The sequence below is a fragment of the Rhinopithecus roxellana genome, chromosome 4 (assembly GCF_007565055.1).
Source record: "Rhinopithecus roxellana isolate Shanxi Qingling chromosome 4, ASM756505v1, whole genome shotgun sequence".
Classification (NCBI taxonomy): Eukaryota; Metazoa; Chordata; class Mammalia; order Primates; family Cercopithecidae; genus Rhinopithecus; species Rhinopithecus roxellana.
The window spans coordinates 15,048,852-15,070,899 of record NC_044552.1 but is presented as its reverse complement, the minus strand read 5'-3'; the positions used below and the strand labels follow the sequence as shown (position 1 = coordinate 15,070,899).

At 47.9% G+C, this 22,048-nt stretch overlaps 1 protein-coding gene across 2 annotated transcripts in view; it reads right to left on the bottom strand.

Annotated features, from left to right (window-relative positions):
- LYRM4 (LYR motif containing 4) overlaps positions 1-22,048 on the bottom strand; it is a 201,481-nt gene that overhangs the window by 27,441 nt on the left and 151,992 nt on the right. Inside the window, exon 3 of one of the 2 annotated variants that reach the window (XM_030928690.1) lies at positions 14,510-15,576. The exons of the other annotated variant lie outside the window; for it this stretch is intronic. Coding sequence (XP_030784550.1) covers positions 15,508-15,576 — 69 coding nt within the window. The 3' untranslated portion in view covers positions 14,510-15,507. Of the gene's footprint in view, positions 1-14,509; positions 15,577-22,048 lie in introns of those variants that run through there. 2 annotated transcript variants of the gene reach the window in all.

The window sequence follows — 22,048 nt, the reverse complement described above, 5'->3', positions numbered from 1 at the left end:
ATGTTTTCAACACCAAGATAATTGTTTGAGATGATGGATAGCACAGTTACCCTGATATGATCATCACACATATTATACAGGTATCAAAATAGCACATGTACCCCCAAATATGTACAACTATTATATATCAATTAAAGATTTAAAATAAAAGTGATCATTGTGTCTACAAACATTTTTTGGTGCTCACAATCGGGGAGAGGGTGTGAGTCTGGCCTCTAGTGGTAGAACCCCTGGGTACTGCTAAACAGCTCCTCATAATAAAGAATTATTTGACCTAAAACCTGTTAAAGGAAAAACCTTAGACAAATTACATTTAACAGAGTTTAACCAAGCAAAGAACTATTCATGAGTCAGGCAGCCTGGGGACTAGAATAGATTCAGAGAGGCTTCCAGTGCAACCATGTGGTGGAAGAAGATTAATGATAAGATGAAAAGATTAATGATAAGATTAAAAGAAAAAGGCAAGTGACGTACAGAAGATGGAAGTGAAGTACAGAAACAACCGGATTGGTTACAGCTTATTGCCTTATTTGAAGCTGATTTCAACAGTTGGCTGCCTGTGATTGGCTGAAACTCAATGATTGGCACAAATGTAGGTTACAGTCTGTTTACACATCCAGTTAGGTTACAGTGCACTGTGTACAGAAAAACGTCTAGGCCAAACTTAAAATATGTAAGGAGACAGCTTTAGGATAAACTTAATTTAACAAACCTCATTGCTGAGGTTAAAAATCCTGAGTATTGGCCAGGTGCGGTGGCTCACGCCTATAATCCCAGCACTTTGGAAGGCCGAGGCAGGTGGGTCATTTGAGGTCAGGAGTTCGAGGCCAGCCTGGCCAATGTGGTGAAACCTCCTCTCTACTAAAAATACAAAAATTAGCCAGGCATGGTGGCTCACCCCTGTCGTCCCAGCTACTCGGGAGGCTGAGGCAGGAGAATTGCTTAAGCCCAGGAGGTAGAGGTTGCAGTGAGCCAAGATCGCACAACTGCACTACAGCCTGGGTGACAGAGTGAGTCTCCATCTCAAAAAAACAAAAAACAAAACAAAACAAAAAAAACCCCGGGTATTAGGCCGGGCGCGGTGGCTCAAGCCTGTAATCCCAGCACTTTGGGAGGCCGAGACGGGCGGATCACGAGGTCAGGAGATCGAGACCATCCTGGCTAACATGGTGAAACCCCGTCTCTACTAAAAAATACAAAAAACTAGCCGGGCGAGGTGGCGGGCGCCTGTAGTCCCAGCTACTCGGGAGGCTGAGGCAGGAGAATGGCGTGAACCCGGGAGGCGGAGCTTGCAGTGAGCTGAGATCCGGCCACTACACTCCAGCCTGGGCGACAGAGCGAGACTCCGTCTCAAAAAAAAACAAACAAACAAACAAACAAAAAAACAAACCCTGGGTATTATGCCAAAGTAGATTTCCTGATTTTGACAATGTACTATGATTACAAAAGACATTTTCATGGTGGAGATCTGTGGGAAGGGTATATGGGGTATATGGGACCTCTGTGTGCTACTTCTGCAATTTCTTGTGAGTTTTAAATCATTTCACAATAAGGGTTACAATAATAAAAATTAAACAAAACCTTTAAAAAAAAAAGATAGAAAAAACTACCACAAGGTGGGTGCAGTAGCGCATCCCTGTAATCTCAGCACATTGGGAAACTGAGGTGGGAGGATTGCTTGAGGCCAGGAGTTTGAGACCAGCCAGGACAACATAGTGAGACCTTATATCTACAAAAAATTTAAAAATTAGCTGGGTGTGGTGGCGCACCCCTGTAGTCCCAGCTACTTGGGAGGCTGAGGTAGGAGGATTGCTTGAACCTGGGAGGTAGAGGCTGTAGTGAGTCATGATTGCTTGAACCTGGGAGGTAGAGGCTGTAGTGAGTCATGATCATGCCACTGTGCTCCAGTCTGGTGATGGAGCAAGACTGTTTCAGAAAAACAAACACAAAAATCCAACCCTACTACTGAGCAGTGTATAAAGCATTGGTGAAGAAGTACCCTTAGCTATGGGGGAGGTGGCCTGTGTGGGGATGAGGCACTGGCTCCAGGACAGCCAGGCCTGCAGTTGCCACCAGCTCGCCCCTGGCTAGCCAAGTGCTTTCAGACAAGACCCTTAAAATAGTGAGAGTGAGTTTTCATGCTTGCAAAATAGGGGCGGTAACTCCTGCCTAATACAGATCGTTGTGAGCACTGAGGGAAGTTAGTTGTGAAGTGCCAAGCAAGCTGTTGGTCTCAGCATCTTTCTCTTTTCCCTCTGGCCTCTGCCAGTTTGGTTTTTGCTGATTTTATTCTGAGGATAAACACTGTCTGGCTCCAGCTGAATGTAGGAAGCATAACTGAATCTTGCAGTTGGGAGAACAAATGACAGTAGCCCTGTGTGTGCTAACCAGACAAACTGTTTTTGCTACCTGGGCAGAAAGCATCCATTTGGTTCTTGTCCACATGGTGGGATGCTCTTAGTTTGTTTTGTGGTTTGTAACAGAATACCTGGAACTGGACAATTTATAAAGAAAGGGAATTCATGTCTTACAGTTATAGAGGCTGAGGAGTCCACGGTGAAGGAGCTGCATGTGGTGAGGGCCTTCTTGCTGGTGGAGACTCCCTGAAGAGTTCTGAGGTGATGCAGAGCATCTCATGGTGAGGGGGCTAAGCAGGCGTGTTCAGGTTTCTCTTCCTCTTCTTAGAAAGCCACCAGTCTAACATATCTATATATTTGAGACGGGGTCTTGTTCTGTCACCCAGGCTGGAGTATAGTGGCATGATCATGGCTCATGGCAGCCTCGATCTCCTGTGTTAAAGTGATCCTCCAGGCTCTGTCTCCTAAGTAGCTGGGACTACAGGCATAAGCCACCACACCTGGATCATTTTTGTTGATTTTTTTATAGAAACAGCCTCTCACTATGTTTTCCAGGCTGGTCTCTAACTCCTGAGCTCAAGGAATCCTCCTGCCTCAGCCTCCTAAAGTGCTGGGATTACAGGTGTGATCCACTGTACCCGGCCAATAAATTAATATCTTAATGGATTAATCTATTCATGATGGCAGAGCCTGCATGACCCGATCACCTCTTAAAGGCCCCTTCTCTCAATACTGCCACTTTGGGATTCAGTTTCAACATGAGCAACGAAGGAGACAAATACTCAACCCACCACAGATGTGTATGAAGCATGCACATCATTATGACATCATATACATGGTGTACACACGCTAATCTCACTTACATACACTGCCTTTCCTTACGACAGCCTCTTCAGAGATCATCCACCCGAGCCGAAGCAGCTACTCTTGAGGGGCCTCCTGTTTGGTGTCTGTTCTTTTTGTTTTTGTGTGTTTTAAACAACAAAAAAATTATTTTTGGAGATAGGATCTTGCTATGTTGCCCAGGCTGGCCTTGAACTCCTGGGCCAGGCAGTCCTCCTGCCTTGGCCTCCTGAGTGGCTGGGACTACAGGGGTGCACCACCGCACCCAGCTTGGACCTTCATTTCTATGGACTACTCCACACCTACATCTACAGATACAGTCTCTGCGTTTACACATCCTGCTTCATTCCAAACCCAGCCAGCTCCACACATGTAAGGAAATGGCATTTTCTTCATTCAGATGGACCCTCAGCCTCCCCACGGTTGGCATTGTGAGTAGCTGGTAGGGCAGGGCCAGCAGGCCACGTGGCTCTTCTGCTCTGCTCAGGAGCAGTGTAGGGCCAGGCGGCCTTTGGATGCAGGCTGCTCACAGCAGAGAGCTGCTTCTCAGCCTGAGTTTGGCCCAGAGATCCCTGCTTCACAATGCCATTCTCATAAGCAAACCCATTTACACACCCTCAGAGTGGGCCTGTCACTATGCAAACCTGTTTGGCAGTATCTCCTGAACCAGAACAACCTCATGATCAGAAATCCACCTAGGTACAGGAGTGTGTACACATGAGCACCAGGAGACACACACAAGGATATTGACAGTGGCTTTATCTGCTTTAGTCAAAAGCTGGAAACAATGCATGCTGCGAATGGCCCATCTGAGGCAGGGTGGCTGGAACAGACTGAGGGAGGTACACGTCCACACGCCTCATCTTACATCACCCGAGGTACGCACCCATTAGTGTCAGGTGGGCAGAACCCCTGGTGTCCTCACTTGTCAACTGTGTCTCTCCCTCGCTGAGGGGAATGGCTGCTTTCGACTTGGTTAGGCACTCATGGGATGTGATGCCACTTTCCTGGATGACTTTACTCAATCCTAACTCTCAGCTGGGGGGTGGGCTGGAGGAACACCTATTCTTCACACCTGGTTGCTGAGAGGACTTTTCCCATATTTGTGGTCTCTCCCCTGCCACTCCCCACCAACTGCTGCTCACACAGTCACCTGCTCGGTGGGTGACAGCCATTGTCCACACTGACTGGTGCCATCAGCTTGTCTATCAGAGGTTCTGAGGGTGGGTCACAGCTTTCTTCTCTCTTCTTGTACCAGTGGGGGCTACAACCTGGGCAGTGCCTGTGCTTTGCAGACTCATGTTTCCCTTGGATTTGAGGGGGCTGGTTGAAGATACACACATATATATATATATATATATATATATTTTTTTTTTTTTTCCTAAAGACAGGGTCTCACTCTGTTACCCAGGCTAGAGTGCAGAGGCCTGATCTAGGCTCACTGCAACCTCCACCTCCTGGGCTCAAGCGATCTTCCTAGCTCAGCCTCCTGAGTAGCTGGGACCACTATAGCACGTGCCACCACACTCGGCTAATTAAAAAATATATATATATACACACACACACGTTATATACATATATGTTATATATATATATATATATATATATTTTTTGGTAGAGATGAGGCCTCACTATATTACCCAAGCTGATCTTGAATTACCGTGCTCAAGTGATCCTCCCACCTTGGCCTCCCAAAGTGCTTGGATAGAACCAATTTTGACTCTCATGTTGTTCATTGTAGCCTATGTCAATTATCAAGATGACATTCTGTCTCTATGATCTTCATTTTTTAAAATTTCTTTTCTTGTTTTGAGATGGGGTCTTGCTATGTTGCCCAGACTGGCCTTGAACTCCTGGCCTCAAGCAATCCTCCCACCTTTGCTTCCTGAGTTGCTGGAATTACAGGTGTGAGTCACTGCAGCTGACACATTATTCCTAGTTTATAGTTGAAGAAATTGACTGTCAGAAGGTTGAGTCATGTGCCAGGAAATAAGAGCCTGAGCTTGGATTTAAACCCAGGTCAATCTGACCCAGATCCACTGCTCTTAACCATCTACTCATAAAACAAATACACACACAGAGAAGACAGCATATCTGCACTTGATTCTCTCCTCCCTGGTCTTTCCTCAGGATGCAGCCCTAGACATTTGGACCTGTTAATGTCTGGACCAGAGGCCAGCCTTCCTGTCTTTACCACCTTGGACCTGTCATGGCTCTTCTGCAGGACTGAGCAGGACGAGGTCCCCTTCTCAGTAGGGAACTTACCTACTAAAAAATGGGAATATACCTCTTGCAGGTCTCAACATGGCCCCATATTTCAATAAAACCCAGCATGTGCCAAACTGCAAGTTACAGAAACTGATATAAGCCAGCCTGAGCAAGAAGGGGAGTTGGCTCATGGATGCTGGGTTCTTGCGTAGAATCTAAGGGCTGTGGGGCTTCTCCAGGGCCTGGAAGCCAAGACATATGGAGTTCTGGAATCAGCAGGAACAGTCCCTGCCTCATCTCTGATCTCAGCAGCTCATTCTTCTCTCCCTCCAGACCGGATTTCTCTTCTCTGTCTACATGATGGATGGAAGATGGCTGCTCTGGACCTCCCAGGCCTATGTCATCTGAGCTCCATCCAGCAAGAATCCCAGACAGAAACAGCAGCTCTCACTCCTAGCTCTTTTTTTTTTGTTTGTTTGTTTGTTTTTTTTTGAGATGGGGTCTTGCTCTGTTGCCCAGGCTGGAGTGCAGTGGCATGATCTTGGCTCACTGAAAGCCCCGCCTCCTGGGTTCACGCCATTCTCCTGCCTCAGCTTCCCAAGTAGCTGGGACTACAGGCACGTGCCACCACGCCCGGCTAATTTTTTCTGTTTTTAGGAGAGACAGGGTTTCACTGTGTTAGCCAGGATGGTCTTGATCTCCTGACCTCGTGATCCGCCCGCCTCGGCCTCCTGAAGTGCTGGGATTACAGGCGTGAGCCATGGTGTCTGGCCAGCTCCTAGTTCTAAGAGAAAGTACTTGGCCTACTTGGGGACGGGTGTCATCCCAGTTCCATCAGCTGTGGTTAGAGGTGGGGATGGGGTTATGATGCAAAATGGTGGTCAAGAGCCCCCAACTCCTGTTGTGAAGGATCAAAAGGGGTTTCTGTGAGCTTGGCTGATACCCCAATGTCTCTACTGCAACCAGGACACTGCAAAACACAGGCATACAGCGGTGCGTGAGGTGTGTTCCTGTGGACGTGTGTTTCTGTTAAGGGGGATGTGCTGGTGCCTGCCTCTTATTTCAGTGAGGGGCATTCTCCCTGCCAGCCTTTCAGGATCAAAGCGCTGGTGTTATCTTTGCTTCGCCCCCATCCTTTATTCTGTGTCTCCGTTACTTATCCAGTCCATCGTTTGGAAATGCCTTTTAGATTCATTCTTTCTTCTCTATCTGACCCATACAGACACTGCCCTCTGCCAGCCCCTAGTCCCCTCACATCCCCGTGCCTGCCACAGGGCCCTAGCTGGTCCCCCTCCTCACTCAGTGGCCACTCTGTGTATCTCTCCCTAGCTGCTCCACCTCACATTGCTGCCATACATCGCTGTTCCCTTGCATAACAGCTCCCTTTCCCACCACATAACGCCCACACCCCTGGCTCAGGTAGAAGTAGTTCCTCCTTCTGAATATTACTCCCTCCCTCTTCCAGCCCTATTTTATCTGTGCCTCTCCCAGGGAATTTATAGAACTCGTAAAGCTATTTACATACATGTCTTAAGGACAATGCAAAATGTTCTGTGATTAAGGGATGATGAATCCATGTTTGGTCAATTTCTTCACCCCCTAAGGTATCTGGCAGTTTCTAGAAGGAATAACACAGGAGCTAACAGTTATTGCTTACTATACATTAAACCTCGTGAAAGAACTTTGTGTTATGCATTTAAAATCCTTATAGCAACCCTGCAAACTAGGTATGTGATTAACTCCTTGTTATGAATGAGGAAACAGAAATTTGGTGAAGCTACTTGCCCAGGATCTCACCGCCAGGAAGTGGCAGGGCTGGAAGATGAAGGAATGAATGACTTTCTAGGCTGTCCATACCTGGGGGCCACATATAGTTGACCTGTTCTTATTTTCTCAACAAGAAGCCTCTATGAACCAGGATTCAGGCAACATCACACAGCCAGCTAGTGGCTGGGCTGGGGTTAGAGTCCCTTGTACATGAAGACATTCACTAACTCAGACTGTCCCATCCAGTGACTAGTTTCTTTTCACCATTCTCAAAACTACCACCACACCATTTTCCCTTTCTCTCTCTCTCTCTTTTTTCACTCTGTCCCCTAGCCTAGAGTGCAATGGTGTGATCATGGCTCACTTGCCCTCCTGGGCTCAAGTGGTCCTCCTGCCTCAGCCTCCTGATTAGCTGGGACTACAGGCAAAACACGACATCCAACTAATGTTTTGATTGTTTTTTTTTCTTTTGAGAGTTATGTTGCCTAGGCTGGTCTTGAACTCCTGGCCTCAAGTAGTCCTCTTGCTTTGGCCTCCCAAAGTGTTGAGATTAAAGGTGTGAGCCATTGCACCTGGCCTGATTTTGGACAAGCTTCTATTTATATAGAACCACAGGGAAGTGTTGGTTATGTGTTAAGTATCTTAATGTATGCTAAAATTTGGCAAATTAATAATTTTAAACCCATTACATTCTTGAAATATGAATGGAAGAGTGTATTTGGCAACTCTTGACAAGACTTAGCCTCAGCATTATAGTCCTTGATCATACATCCTATATGTGCTGTGTATTTCACACATGTGCACGTAAATGAAACGCTCCTTTAAGACTAGAACCAATTGTATTGTTATTAAACGGTCTCTGTATTCAAGACCGATGAAGTCACATGAATTCACTAGGTAACTGATAGAAAGTTCTAGTGAAATGTTTCAATAATATTTAACTGGCACTCCCAAACAAAGTAAATAAAATACCTTTCTGGCTAATGGAAGAAAAAGGTTTCTATTTAGTACCATTGAACTAAGAAAGCTTATCACTTTACTATGAAGAGAAAGTGGACCATCTCTAGGCAGGTATTTTCTTGCTGAACCAGCCTCTCACTGGAAGGCTTGCATTCCTGTGGAGGTACAACCAGAATGCCTCATGATGAACACGGGCCATGGTGTGGTCAGCACAGATATGGTCAGCCTGAGACAGGCTACTCAGACAGGCTCCAAGTGCAGGTCCAGCTCTAGTGGCGTCAGTTATTCTTGTCATCTAATTTCAAGACAGCACAACACTGACTTTGCTGATACGGCTGTGGCGTCAACGATTCCCCAGGTAAAGAATACAGTCCATTAATCTCTGAGAGTTTTCCTTCTGGGTTCTCTTCAGGGTCTTTGGAGTTAGAACTCTGCCCTTGAACAAAAGCAACTGCATCCATCCTGTTCCCCAAATGGATATCAACACGAGAAGCAATTTTCATCCATGGTTCCCTGTGGCACTAATAAGGGCTGCAGAAAGATTGAAAAGTGAAGATCCTATTTTTCTCAGAGGTGAGCTGAGCCACTGTGCCTATAGACTTTGGGTAAACTCTCGAAGAAAGCCTACTGGATCATAAGTCATAACTTTCTCCATCAAGTTCCAGTTTTTCTCTAGATCATTTTGTAACAACTGGCAAACATTAGAAGCAGCAGGGAGGCATCTGTCAACACACGGTATGCACGTGGCACGGCTCCTGTTGGTGGTTCTTTTGTTCGTCATAATGAATATCCACACGGGCTCCGCCAGCTTCATCTTTGTGATCTCAGCAAATGTGTACATTCCAGAGATCCAGGCAAGATGGCTGCTTCATGGGGCTTCTGAATCACCCTGGGCTACTGACACACAGCCACTGTCACAGGTTCACAGAGCTAACATTTGATCATGTGGGTTCAGACCCTACTTATCAAGCGACTTCTCATCCACAATTATGGGCAGGTCCTCGGGGACAGGGAAGCTTTCTCCTGCTTTTTGAGCCGTTATCTTTTCTTCAGCTTCTGCTATATTTATAGGTTGGTTTCAATATCTGATTTTTTTTTTTTTTTTGATGGAGTCTCACTTTGTCACCCAGGCTAGAGTGCAGTGGTGTGATCTCAGCTCACTGCAACCTCTGCCTCTGGGTTCAAGCAATTCTCTGCCTCAGTCTCCTGAGTAGCTGGGATTACGGGCACCCACTGCCACTCCTGGCTAATTTTTTTTGTATCTTTAGTAGAGATGGGGTTTCACCATATTAGCCAGGCTGGTCTTGAACTCCTGACCTTGTGATCCACCTGCCTTGGCCGGCCTCCCAAAGTGCTGGGATTACAGGTGTAAGCCACCGTGCCTGGATGAGATATTCTTTTTTTTTTTTCTTTTTTTTTGAGATGGAGTCTCTGTTGTCCAGGCTGGAGTGCAGTGGCATGATCTCGGCTCACTGCAAGCTCTACCTCCCGGGTTCATGCCATTCTCCTGCCTCAGCTTCCTGAGTAGCTGGGACTACAGGCGCCCACCCCCACGCCCGGCTAATTTTTTGTATTTTCAATAGAGACGGGGTTTCACTACGTTAGCCAGGATGGTCTCGATCTCCTGACCTCATGATCCACCCACCTCGGCCTTCCAAAGTGCTGGGATTACAGGTGTGAGCCACTGCGCCCGGCCGATATTCTTTAATCTAGAAAGCAAATACTAGTTTGTATGAAGTACTTAGCAAAAACAAACAAAAACAAAACAAAACAAAACAAAAAAGCTCATTTTCTACAAATGTATTTTATATTTTCTGTATACTTGTTGTTATTTTACTGTGCTTTTATTTTCACTCTTAGAAACAGGCAGCCAATATATAGAGCAACCTCCCTCAAACTTTTAATGTTAATCTCATGACCAAAGTAGAAAATTTCCCCTCTACCAGCCCTCCTCTTCCAATCGAAGTTACACACAAAGAGCTTTGCCTAAAAAGGGAAGTTATTTGCTCTATAGAGAGTTACAGTTAAAATCTTTATAAGGGTCTTTCAAGTTGTTTTATTCCAGTGAATTTTTTTTTTTTTTTTCTTTTTGATACAGGGTCTCACTCTGTGACCCAGGCTGGAGTGCAGTGGTGCAGTGGTGTGATCATGGCTCAGTGCAACCTCCGCCTCCCAGGCTCAAGTGATCCTCCCACCTCAGGCTCCAGAGCAGCTAGGACAACAGTTGCATGCCACCACACCCAGCTAATTTTTGTATTTTTTGTAGAGACAGGGTTTCACTATGTTGCCCAGGCTGTTCTCGAACTCCTGAGCTCAAGTGATCTGCCCACTTCAGCCTCTCAAAGTGCTGAGACTACCAGTTATGAGCCACCACACCTGACTCCAGTGATTTTTTAAATTATTAAATGAATAAACAATTTCTAACCTCTGGGAAGAAAAGATAAATTCATAGTCTGGGCTTTCTGTTTGAAGTTGAGGCTGTTCGAAGTCAGCAGGGGGGAAAATTCCAGACGGTGGCTGCTCCTGCCTGGTCTCAGCCAGGGCCCCTTCTTAGTTCCTCAGGCTCTGCTCCTGGGACTCCTCCTAGACTCCCTGCAGCCCTCAGCCCTGGTCTCCCCATCCAATCAATCGCCAAGTCCTGTTGACTCGACTTTTTCTTTTCTTTCTGATTGGTCAGCCCTTCTATCTGTAGGACACGTGATGACTGTTTCTCCAGGACTTGTTCTCTAAAGGGAGTGACCTGTATTCTGAAGATATTTGTGGAAATGTCCCCATACAGGAGACCTGCAGTTTTGGCCGTTTGTCTACCCACTCTTTGGTTTGCTATGTGGCCCTGAGAAAGTAATACATTAAAGTATTACACGAGATGCTCTCTATATTAGTTTGCTGTTACCTCATAATAATCTACCTCCAAATTCAGTGACTAATGCAACAGTTAATTATTTAGCACATGTCTGAGGGGTGGCTGAATATGACTGACCTAAGCTAGACCAGGCTAGGGGACTCTGTGGACTTCCTCGTGTGTCCGCAGGTGGACTGGGGAGCTCGGGCTGTGCTCAGCTGGGGCAGCTCTGCTCCAGGTTTCCTGTCCTCCTTGGACGGGGGCCCAGCCCAGCCAGTTCTCACGGTGACGCTGACTCTGCTTCTGTTCAGCTGTTGTCTCTTGGTGAAGTTACCATCATCGCTTGCCTGGAATGCCACACCCAATCCCCGCTCCTCCTAAAAGCTGGTCTCCCTGCATCTCTCCCAGTGTATCCCCTCAAAATCAGACAATGTGACCTTTTAAAAAAATACAAACCTCGGCGGGGGGTGGTGGCTCATGCCTGTAATCCCAGCACTTTGGGAGGCCAAGGCAGGCGGATCATCTGGGGTCAGGAGTTGAAGACCAGCCTGGCCAAATTGGCAAAACCCCGTGTCTACTAAAAAATATAAAAATTAGCTGGGTGGGGTGGTGCACACCTGTAGCCCCAGCTACTGAGGAGGCTGAGGCAGGGGAATTGCTTGAACCTAGGAGGCAGAGGTTGTAGTGAGCTGAGATTGCGCCACTGTACTCCAGGATGGGCAACAGAGTGAGACTCCATCTCAACAAAACAAAACAAAAACCTCATCTTGCTTAAAAACTCCTGAGTTGCTCACCATCCTTAGGCTGAGGCTCCAAGGTGCTCCTCGATGTGCAAAGAGCCCTCTTCCTTGCCTGCCGCCATCCCAGACTCCCTTTAGTTCTCTGCATGTGCCGTTCCTCCTGCCTACAGAGCACCTTCACACAGCCAATCCTAGAGGAGCACTCCTCTCCCCACCTTCACACAGCCAATCCTAGAGGAGCACTCCTCTCCCCACCTTCACACAGCCAATCCTAGAGGAGCACTCCTCTCCCCACCTTCACACAGCCAATCCTAGAGGAGCACTCCTCTCCCCACCTTCACACAGCCAATCCTAGAGGAGCACTCCTCTCCCCACCTTCACACAGCCAATCCTAGAGGAGCACTCCTCTCCCCACCTTCACACAGCCAATCCTCATCAGTACTTAATGCAAGCATTAAGTATCCCCTCCCCAGGGAGCTCTTCCCTGGCCCATCCCATCAGCTCTGGCAGCACTCATATTTCCCCCTCTGTAACATTCATAAGACTTGTCATTTTCTTCTCGGATTTCCCTGCTAGACACAGGCTCTGTGAAGGTACATCTCTTGTTCACTGGTTGCTCCCTGGCACCTGGCACTCGGTGGCCTCAGTCGATACTGAGTAAACAAATTAATGAGTGAAAGGGGTTTAGAGAAAAGGCCCTGACTCTGTACATGATCTGCAGATGTTCAGGCTCTTCGTTTTAACACCTGAAGATCTGAGGGTTGGACTAGGTGAGCTCTGGTGTTTGTCATCTTTGTAGGCTTCACCCTCTGCCTGTCCCTTGTGCTCCTGGATGACAGTGGGTTGTATGGTAGGGCTTGAGATAATGGGTGAGGCTGTGGATGAGGGGAGTTAGTAGCTAATTACTTAGTAGCAGGACGGGGTATACCTAAAGTAATCTAGCCAATTCTTTCAGTTCCAAAATCCAGATCCCAACAGCCATCAGAACACAGCCCTATACTTGGCTGTGCAAGACTTCCCAGCTATGAGGTCATGACAGCCAGCCCAGCCCAGAGCCATCTCTGAATGTCTAGGAGATAGCCTTGCTTGGCCAATGAGTTTTGCCTGGGAAGTTAACTAATGACAGTATTTCTCATTTGCCAAATGTTAGCACTGCAAAGTGATCTCCAGACCCCAGCCTGGATCCTATCTTCTGAGCAGGCACAAGTTCTAGAGAGTTCTGTGAGGCTGGCTGGCCATGGATGTTGGAGCTGCCCACAGTCCCCTCAGCTGGTGCATAGTCAAGGAGGCGGAATGCTTCCCTAGAGACACACCAGGCATCATCCTCATGGGAATGCCGCTTTATTCAAAGCTCTAGCATCAATACTGGGTCACCTGAGTTGGGGAGTACCCAGTGCCAGGCTCTGCCTGCCAGATATACACCTGAAATGTGGAGGACCAAGGCCTGTTTGTGACATTTCCTGCCATAGAATTTGGATTTATATCTTTCTGCAAATTCCAAATGCACAGTTAATTTTACAAAATTAAGTTTGCATTAGCAAGGCTTTGGGCATGTTCAAACCCATTCATGCAGTTTAATGAACACAAAAGCAACCTGCTGTTACAGCCTGCAGCCCACGTTAAGTTTGGGTGGACTGCCTCATTGCTTAAAACCTGGGGGCGTGGGAGAGGTCTACTATGGAGCTGTTATCTTGCTAGCAATTTGATACCTTTAGCACGGAGGTTCAAATCTGGACTTCGGTTCCAAGTAGCAGTTGCTTAAATTAAGTATAAATAGGCAGTGCTGTCCGTTAGTACCATGGTTGGAGGCATTCACTGCTGAGTGACCACGAACTCCACTGATGCAGGGTGGGAAACCTGAGCCAGAGCCACACACAGGGCTGGGCTGGGCGGCTCTGCCCCGTGACAGTCAGCGGAAGGGAGTGATTACTCTTGCCATGTCACCTCCGTTCACTGTCCACCGAAGGGCTCTCCCCTAATTAAGGGCTTTGTATGTGGTCTAACACTGCAACTCCCAGGCAGGAACTGGTTAGAGGGTAAGAGATCTGGGACTTGCTAAGAGTTTCATTAGTTTCACAGATGCTCAAGACTTATCCTGAAATTGGCAGGGCGTGGTGGCTCACGTCTGTAGTCCCAGCACTTTGAGGAGATCATGAGGTCAGGACTTCAAGACCAGCCTGGCCAACATAGTGAAACCCTATCTCTACTAAAAATACAAAAAATTAGCTGGGCGTGGTGGCAGGCCCCTGTAATCCCAACTACTCAGGAGGCTGAGGCAGGAGAATGGCTTGAATCCAGGAAGCAGAGGTTACAGTGAGCCAAGATCGCACCACTGCACTCCAGCCTGGGCGACAGAGCAAGACTCCATCTCAATAATAATAAAAAAAAGACTTTATCCTGAAATCAAAAGTTGTACTGCCAAATAGAATGGCTACATGTTACATCTATCTGAATGCATCACTGCAGCAAATCTGTGCTCTCTGGAAGACAACGGAAGACATGAGTTCTCACGTGAGGGTGAGAAGCGCGTGGGCTCAGACTGCGTGCGCCCACTCCCATGACTGTGAGAGTCAAAATGAGGGGGTGACAGTGCTGCAGCTATTCCAGGACCGGTGCTATTTATATGAGCCTGTTCCAAACCTTAACACACAGATACCAAATCCACTCAACACTGTATGCAAAGGGAAACAAGAAACCACTCTGACGGGTCTGGTCCCTCGTAAACTCCCCAGATGACAAGCAAGTTATTTAATACGTTCTTTCTATGTTTGGAATGAATCTGTTTCCAAGAATAAAAGCATACAAACAATATATTTATTACCTGTAATATGCTTAAAGAGCAGGGGTCCCCAACTGGTTAAACATGAAAAACACTGGCAGAGCTTTAGAAAGAGAGGAACATGTGCCTCACCCCTCACTTACTGAGTCAGAACCTGCAGAGAGCGAAGTGCTGAGACATCTTTTTAAAAAGCGCTCCAACTCTCCAGGTGCTTCTGTCCAGCAGCCAGATTTGGGCACCAGTGCTGCGCAGCATGTTCCAGGCTTCAGGGTATGGGGGTTGTCCTGGGCTTGGATCAGGCTGGGGGGCTCTCATTCACCAGGTGTTGGGAGGGACTTGAGCCTGCATTTCCAGCAAGCTCCTAGGTGGGGCTAAGGTTGCTGATCCGCAGTGCGCCATCTCTGGGTGTGTACCTACACACCCATCACCTTTGTTGTACTGGGTTCAGGTATACGTTACAGCATGCACCGTGTACCCTCGCAGCCCTGCCCTGCTCCACACTGCCCCAGTCTCAAGTGGGGCTTGGACTTGCCTTCACCAAGGCACTTCTTTTCTCAGGGTTGAACCCTCCCTGAGGGCCCCCAACAGCCCTCTCCAGGCCTTCTGTCAGTAGAAAATGAAAATGCATTAATCGGCAGGGGTTTATCTGGTGTGAAAGGCTCAGGGAGACAATTCTTTTTATTGTCAAGGACCAAGATACAACATGTAGAAATGCTATACACAATGGCCATGAGCTACGAGATAGAAGTGGGGTGGAGGGGAGACGCGGTAACACACAGCACTATTCTGAACAAACTCTAGCTCTCCATTCTAACACGTGAACCAAGGAGAGACAGCCATCCTTTTTCACGAAGGCTGCAACAGAACGCAAACGTGACTTGGTTTATCAGCTCCCACAGGGCAGGCAGTGCAAAAGGCTATTGTAAGCTGGTTTGGGGAGCCCCCATCTCAAACACAGAGTGGATGCTGAAGGTGGTCCCTGGCCGCCGTTGGTGGCTGGTCCCCGGCTTGCTAGGTCCTGGGCATGTCTCGATTCTCAATGATCAGCTTGTCAGTTGAATACAGTTGGCCAATGTGGACCTGAAGGCAAAGAAAGGACACAGGTCAGGAACCGTGGCCCTCTAGCCCCTGGCAAAGGTCAGAAGGAACATTTCCTAACATTTCGAATACAAATGTTGGCCATCCCAGGGCTGCTCCCTTCTGGCAACTGCACTGTGGGGCAAGGCCAGTCATTAGAGCTGCTTGGCTAGCTCCTTGCACCATCCAACCCCCACTTCCCTCACTGTGAGAAGTTACAGAGATCCACACACCAATTCCCTCTCTCTGAAACAGCATAGCCGGGCTGTGCTGAGCTGGGTGAGGCCTGCCTGCTGGTGGCATAGCTGTCCCATGTGTGCCCAGTACCTCCTCTCCTAAGTCTTTGAACTGCTTCTTGCATAGGGAAAGGGTTTTAGAACAATGCAGAAACGGGTGCCGACTACGCTGGGGTAGAAAAAGCACTGCATTCAGGTTAATGTGAACACTATTCCGTGGCCCATCCCGGGTGGGGTTGAGGGCAGCTGTCTGAGTGCCTGCACCTCCTGCCTGCCATCTTTCCTGCCCCCTTCTTTTTAAAGTGTCCTTTTTATTAAGTGTCTTAATGCCCAACGTTTCCACTGTCCCAGGTGGATGCTGGAGCCATCATCTGGGGCTACAGCAGGTCTTTCCTCGGGAACAAAGGGTCTTGCCACAATTTTTCTGTAAAAGCATTTCCTGAGTGATACATTTTTAAGAATAAGTGGAACTGGTGAAGAAAGGGCTGCCCATTAGCAACTCTATCTGGATTTCAGACCAGCTGGTCACTATCCATGGGAAATTCGAGGCGAGTAACTGCTGTTTAAGAAAACGACAGTAAACTCCTAAAGGCCACAGCTACCACCCAGAGCAGCCAGGGGTCAACATCATCATATGGTTTTCCTCCTCGACCTTAGTGCTCTGTTTCGAAGTGAAGGCCCCGGACAGAAGGCGACCATGTCATTACTACAGCACGTGTTAAAGAGCAGTACTCTGTCACCAAGGACAGCCCCGTGGTCTGTCTGAGGTGTCCTGCTTTCCATGCCATTTGCTCGGTCTTCAGTCTGCCCTTGTACAGCGGTTATCTTGAAGGTCTGTGGCACGGATAATAACTGCTAAGTGTTGTGGTGCAAGAGAAAGCGAAGAAAGAGGCAAGAGCAGCGGGTCATCTAAGAAGAAAGAAAAGTAGACAGTGGAGATTTGGGGGATGGGGGAGATCTCGCAGGTATTTTTAAATGCAAGTGAATGTCCTAATTAAAAATCAGAAGAGACAGGTAGGAGTTATGGGAAGGTGGTGTAGAGAATGAGTTCTCCAGCACAACTCCTAACAAGTCACAGTGATGAGCTTTGCTACTGTGTCCTCATTCCTCCTTTCCTCTCATTAATATAGAGAAGACTTTGGATGCAAGTGGATGGGGGGCGTCTGGGGTGCTGCATTTCTCACAACCTGTAGGTAATGTTGATGCTGCTGGTCCATGGGCCACACTTTAGGTGGCAAGGTCGGAAATCATCTTGAGGGCTGTGAGGAGCCACACTGGGTTTCTTGGGGGCTACTGTACAGTCATGATGAATGCAGGGAGTTTCTGAGTTTCCCTTCTGGACAACCTGAAATAGCTACTGGGTGAGCTGAAGCCATCTATACCCTACTACAGAGAGGAGGATCGGCATTGTCCTCCACCCTGAATAGTACACGGTTTTGTTTTCATATATTAACCTCAACAGATAGATGCACCCACTATCAAACGATACTGAGAACAGAAAGGCTAGAACACCAATGATCCTTAAAAAAAGGGGAACCATTACTGTTTGGATAATTAACACTAGGCTAATACAAACAATTTTGTATAACAGCTTGGATGGTTCCGTTACCTGGGAGCTTGTTCTGTATTTAATTGATCTCAGGGGATTCACCAGGAACACGTCCTAGAAGTGTCCACAATCGGACATTCTATGAGTACTTGACAGAGTTTACCATCATCTTCTCAAGGCTTTAGTGGCAGGCAGGGGTTATGGGATGGCATAAGAAGAAACCCATTCAAAAATGCAATGGGCTGGCTTGGGAAGCTGTGAGTTCTGTGTCCCCATGGGGAGCAGAAAGTGAGGATGGGAAGGAAGGTATATGCTAGACCAGGGCTGAACCAGATGGATTCCTTCTGACTCTCAGCTTCTGTGATTACAGGCACTGTCCATGGCTCCAGGATCCACCTGGGATGCACGGTTTCCGAATGGCCCAGTGCTGATCCACATATTCTACTTCTGGCACCCTGGAAGGAAAGGTGGCACCCTGGAAAGGCCCTGGGATGAGGGGGAGGGGGGCAGCAGGAACAGGACAGCTGGGCTGCAGCTCCGATGGCTCTGCCACTTGCCATGTGAGACTCTCCACTTCCTCTGGTCTCAGTTCCTCGCCTGTGGGATGAGGTCTGGAAACTTCTAGGTGATCTTTACGGTCCTTTGCAGCTCCAGCAGTCTTTGGGCCCTCAATAAAGTTGGCCAGTGTCAAGAAAAAGATGTGTGAGGTCCCCAACCAGTACAGCACCTACATGGCAGGAGAGTCCCTAGGGCAGCTGGTGGGAATCTGGCCAAGGGAGAGTCGTGGCAGACATGGAGGGGAGAAACGTGTTGCAGCAGCAGGAGGGGTGACTGGCTTCCTGGCCCCTCCTGAAGGGAGGGCGCACTTCTGTCCACCCGTTCACCGCCTGCAGCCCGGGCGGCATGCTCGCGAAGCCTGCCCTCCTCTTTGCAGCCATCTGGACCATCTGTGTGGTCTGTGTGTGTGGTCCCTATGAGGTCACGTGCTCTAGGGTCTGTGTGTGTGGTCCCTATGAGGTCACGTGCTCTAGTTCATGTCTGTCTTCCCTTCTCCAGCCCCCTGAGAGCCCCTCAAGGGCAGGACTGGTGAACGCTGCTTTCTGTGTCCCTGGGCCCCACACAGTCCTAGTAGACAACACTGCTCAGCAGATCCGTGACAAGCGAGCGAGAGAAGGAATCTGAGCCCAATGCACTGAGAGCAATGGCTGCAGCGAAGATGGACAGGCAGGCAGGGCCCTTTCCTGCGAGTGGAAGGCATATACAGCACACAATGCACAGGTGTTCAAAGACCCAGGAAACCTGGAGGAGCCCTGGAAGGGCAGCCCCAGCCCTGAGTCATTCTGCAGACAAGCAGTGAGCACCTCCTGTTCCAGGCACCTTGTGCGGGTGAGACTTTCGGATGTGATTAATGCCTGCAGAAATCTCTGAGTCCAGGAAGGGAAAACAGACAAGAATTGAGATAAACGACCTAGCATCTGGAATGTACTAGCACAGGAGGGCACACAGGACTAGAGGGATCTAGAAGATGTGACTCAGCCTGAGGGAGTCAGGGAAGACTTCTCAGAGGAGACAGCCTCAGGGGAGGAGGAGCTCAGAGGCCCAGAGGCTGGAGCTGCCGCAGGGGTGAGAAGCCCATGACACGACTGGATGTGGAGACTGTCAGAGACAGAAATAGACTAAGTGTGGATACGGAAGGGTGAGGGTGAGGATGGGGGTGGAGAAGGCAGAGAAGAGAGAATAAAAGGAAAGTGGGGTAGGGCCAGAACACAGATGCCATGCTCTACTTGGAGGGAATGGAAAGCTGTTAAAATGTTAAAAATGGAGGACCAGTGCATCCAGATCTGTGGTTAAAAAGATCACCTTGTCTTAGGGTCAAGGCAAGGAAGAGGTGGAGAGTTGTGGCAGGGGACTCGGTTAAGGGACCAGTAAGAGTGCAGGTGAGGCTGGGCGCGGTGGCTTATGCCTGTAATCTCAGCACTTTGGGAGGTCGAGGTGGGTGGATCACCGGGTCACAGGTCCGAGACCAGCCTGACCAACATGGTGAAGCCCCGTCTCTACTAAAAATATATAGGGCGAGGTTGCGGGCACCTATAATCCCAGCTATTCAGGACGCTGAGGCAGAAGAATGGCGTGAACCCAGGAGGCAGAGGTTGCAGTGAGCCGAGATCGTGTCACTGCACTCTGGCCTGGGTGACAGAGCGAGACTCCATCTCAAAAACAACAACAACAACAACAACAACAACAACAACAACAACAACAACAAAACAAAAAGAGTGCAGGTAAGAGGTGATTCCAGCTTGGAAGGAGTGGCAGAAGTTATAGAGGGGCAGCCAGAGGAATGGGTGCTGCACTGAAGGGGGACCCACCCTTGCAAGTTCAAGACTGCTGCACGTGGATGCTGTTAGAATCACTGCCCTCAGCTTTTGGTGAAGAATGAAGCCCAGAAGAATCAATCCATATAGAAGCAAAGACATGAACCCCAGATCTTCTGATCTCTGTCCAGTGCTTTCTCCAAAATGCTGCTCCCCTACCAGGTCCCAACCATTTCTTCCTTTCTTTTCTCTTTCTCTCTCTCTCTCTCTTGTTTTTAGAGACAGGTTCTCACTATGTTGCCCAGGTTGGTCTTGAACTCCTGGGCTTGGGTGATCCTCCTGCCTCAGCCTCCTGAGTAGCTGGGATTACAGGCATGTGCCGCCATGCCTGGCTGATCAATGATTTCTTCATAACGCAAATTATACATCACTATAATTATGAGCCTATGTTATGAAAATCTGAGATAACCACATGAGAGAACTGTGGCCTGCTCAGCATCCATCTCTCCTTTTTCCTTACAGGGTCAGTGCACATCTAGAAGTGTACATTCTCCAGACTCCTGTGCAGCTAGACGTGGCCAATGAGGTGTCAGCTGTCATCAAGGCAGGAGCATCTAGGAAAGTTCTTTAAAGTGGGCCACCTCAGACTAGGGGCACTCCACTGCCTGCCTGCCCCCCAGTTTGTCTCCGTTCTGCCTGGAATATGAACTTGATAGCTGGAACACCAGCAGACATCTAGCACTGTAAGGTAAGTCTGATATGGGAGCTACACGCTAAGGCTGGGGGGCAGAAAGGAGGTGCCTGAGTGCTTGATGACCATGGAGACACCATGCCAGCTCTGGACACCTTATTGCCAGCTTTCTTTTATGTGCGAGAAAAGTAAACCTCCATCTTTTAAAAGCTCCTGTTACTTGGGTTTCTTGCTACATACAGCTAAACCAATCTTTACTGACTTGAATGCACAATGAGAATTTTAATGTGAGATCATAGGACTAATGAAACGAAGGCTGGTGCAGAGAAGGGGGTGATCTGTGCCCTGTGGCAAGTGGAAACAGTGTCCCTGTCATCTGGGGAGGTGCAATTAACAAGTACCTACTGTAGCTGTTTCCAAAGTTTAAAAAAGCTACATGGGAAATTATAAAGATTCTGTTCTTTTTCTCTTTAAATCAGGGGTGTCCAATCTTTTTGCTTCCCTGGGCCACACTGGAAGAAGAAGAATTGTCTTGGGCCACACATAAAACACACTAACATTAACGAAAGCTGATGAGCTAAAGAAAAAAAAAATCGCAAAAAAAAATCTCATGTTTTAAGTTTACGAATTTGTGTTGGGCTGCATTCAAGGCCATCCTGGGCTGCACGTGGCCCACAGGCTGTGGGTTGGACAAGCTTGCTCTAAATATTTAGCTGCATTCGGATATGTGGCTATTAGTAGTTTGGTATTTTTGAGTAGTCTGTTATATCACATGTAGATTAAAAATGTGTGTGTATATATACACAATATTTAAATGTGAGATCATAGCATAACTTGCTTTTGAACTTAACTTCATATTATGATCCTTATGTCATTAACTGTCCTTTGAAGGAATATTTTCAGTAACTGTGTAATACTCCATTGTAAAGATATATCATAATCTATTTAATCACTCCCATATGATGAACATTTAGACTGTTTTCACCTAATGCCAGGATTATCATTCATATATAACCTTTTATCAAATCTGACTTTTTTCCTTATAAAAGGTTTCTAGAAGTAGAATTGTTGGATAAACAGATATGAATTTTTTTGTTTTTGAGATGGAGTCTCGCTCTGTCGCCCAAGCCAGAGTGCAGTGGCGCGATCTCGGCTCACTGCAAGCTCCGCCTCCCGGGTTCACACCATTCTCCTGCCTCAGCCTCCCAAGTATCTGGGACTACAGGCGGCCGCCACCATGCCCGGCTAATTTTTTTGTATTTTTAGTAGAGACAGGGTTTCACCGTGGTCTCGATCTCCTGACCTCGTGATCCACCCACCTCGGCCTCCCAAAGTGCTGGGATTACAGGTGTGAGCCACTGTGCCTGGCCAGATATGAATATTTTTATGGTTACTGATGGATCTTGCAAAACTACTTTCCAGAAGGTCTGTCTGTCTGGCCGACACTTCCTCTGGTGGCCCCTTTGAAGGCTTTGGTGGCACACTTATCATGCCTCAGAACAAACATGCTTCTCCCCATGTAGCTCCCTGTGTGTGAGCTCTGTGTGCTAAAGGCCGTATTCTCTATGCGCCGGCTAGAACAAGAACGAACACAGGATTCTCCAACAGGAGAATGTGGCCCTCTGCTGTGTTTCTTACAAAAGCTCCCATTACAGTAGTTACCATCATGTTTATTTCACAAAGCCCC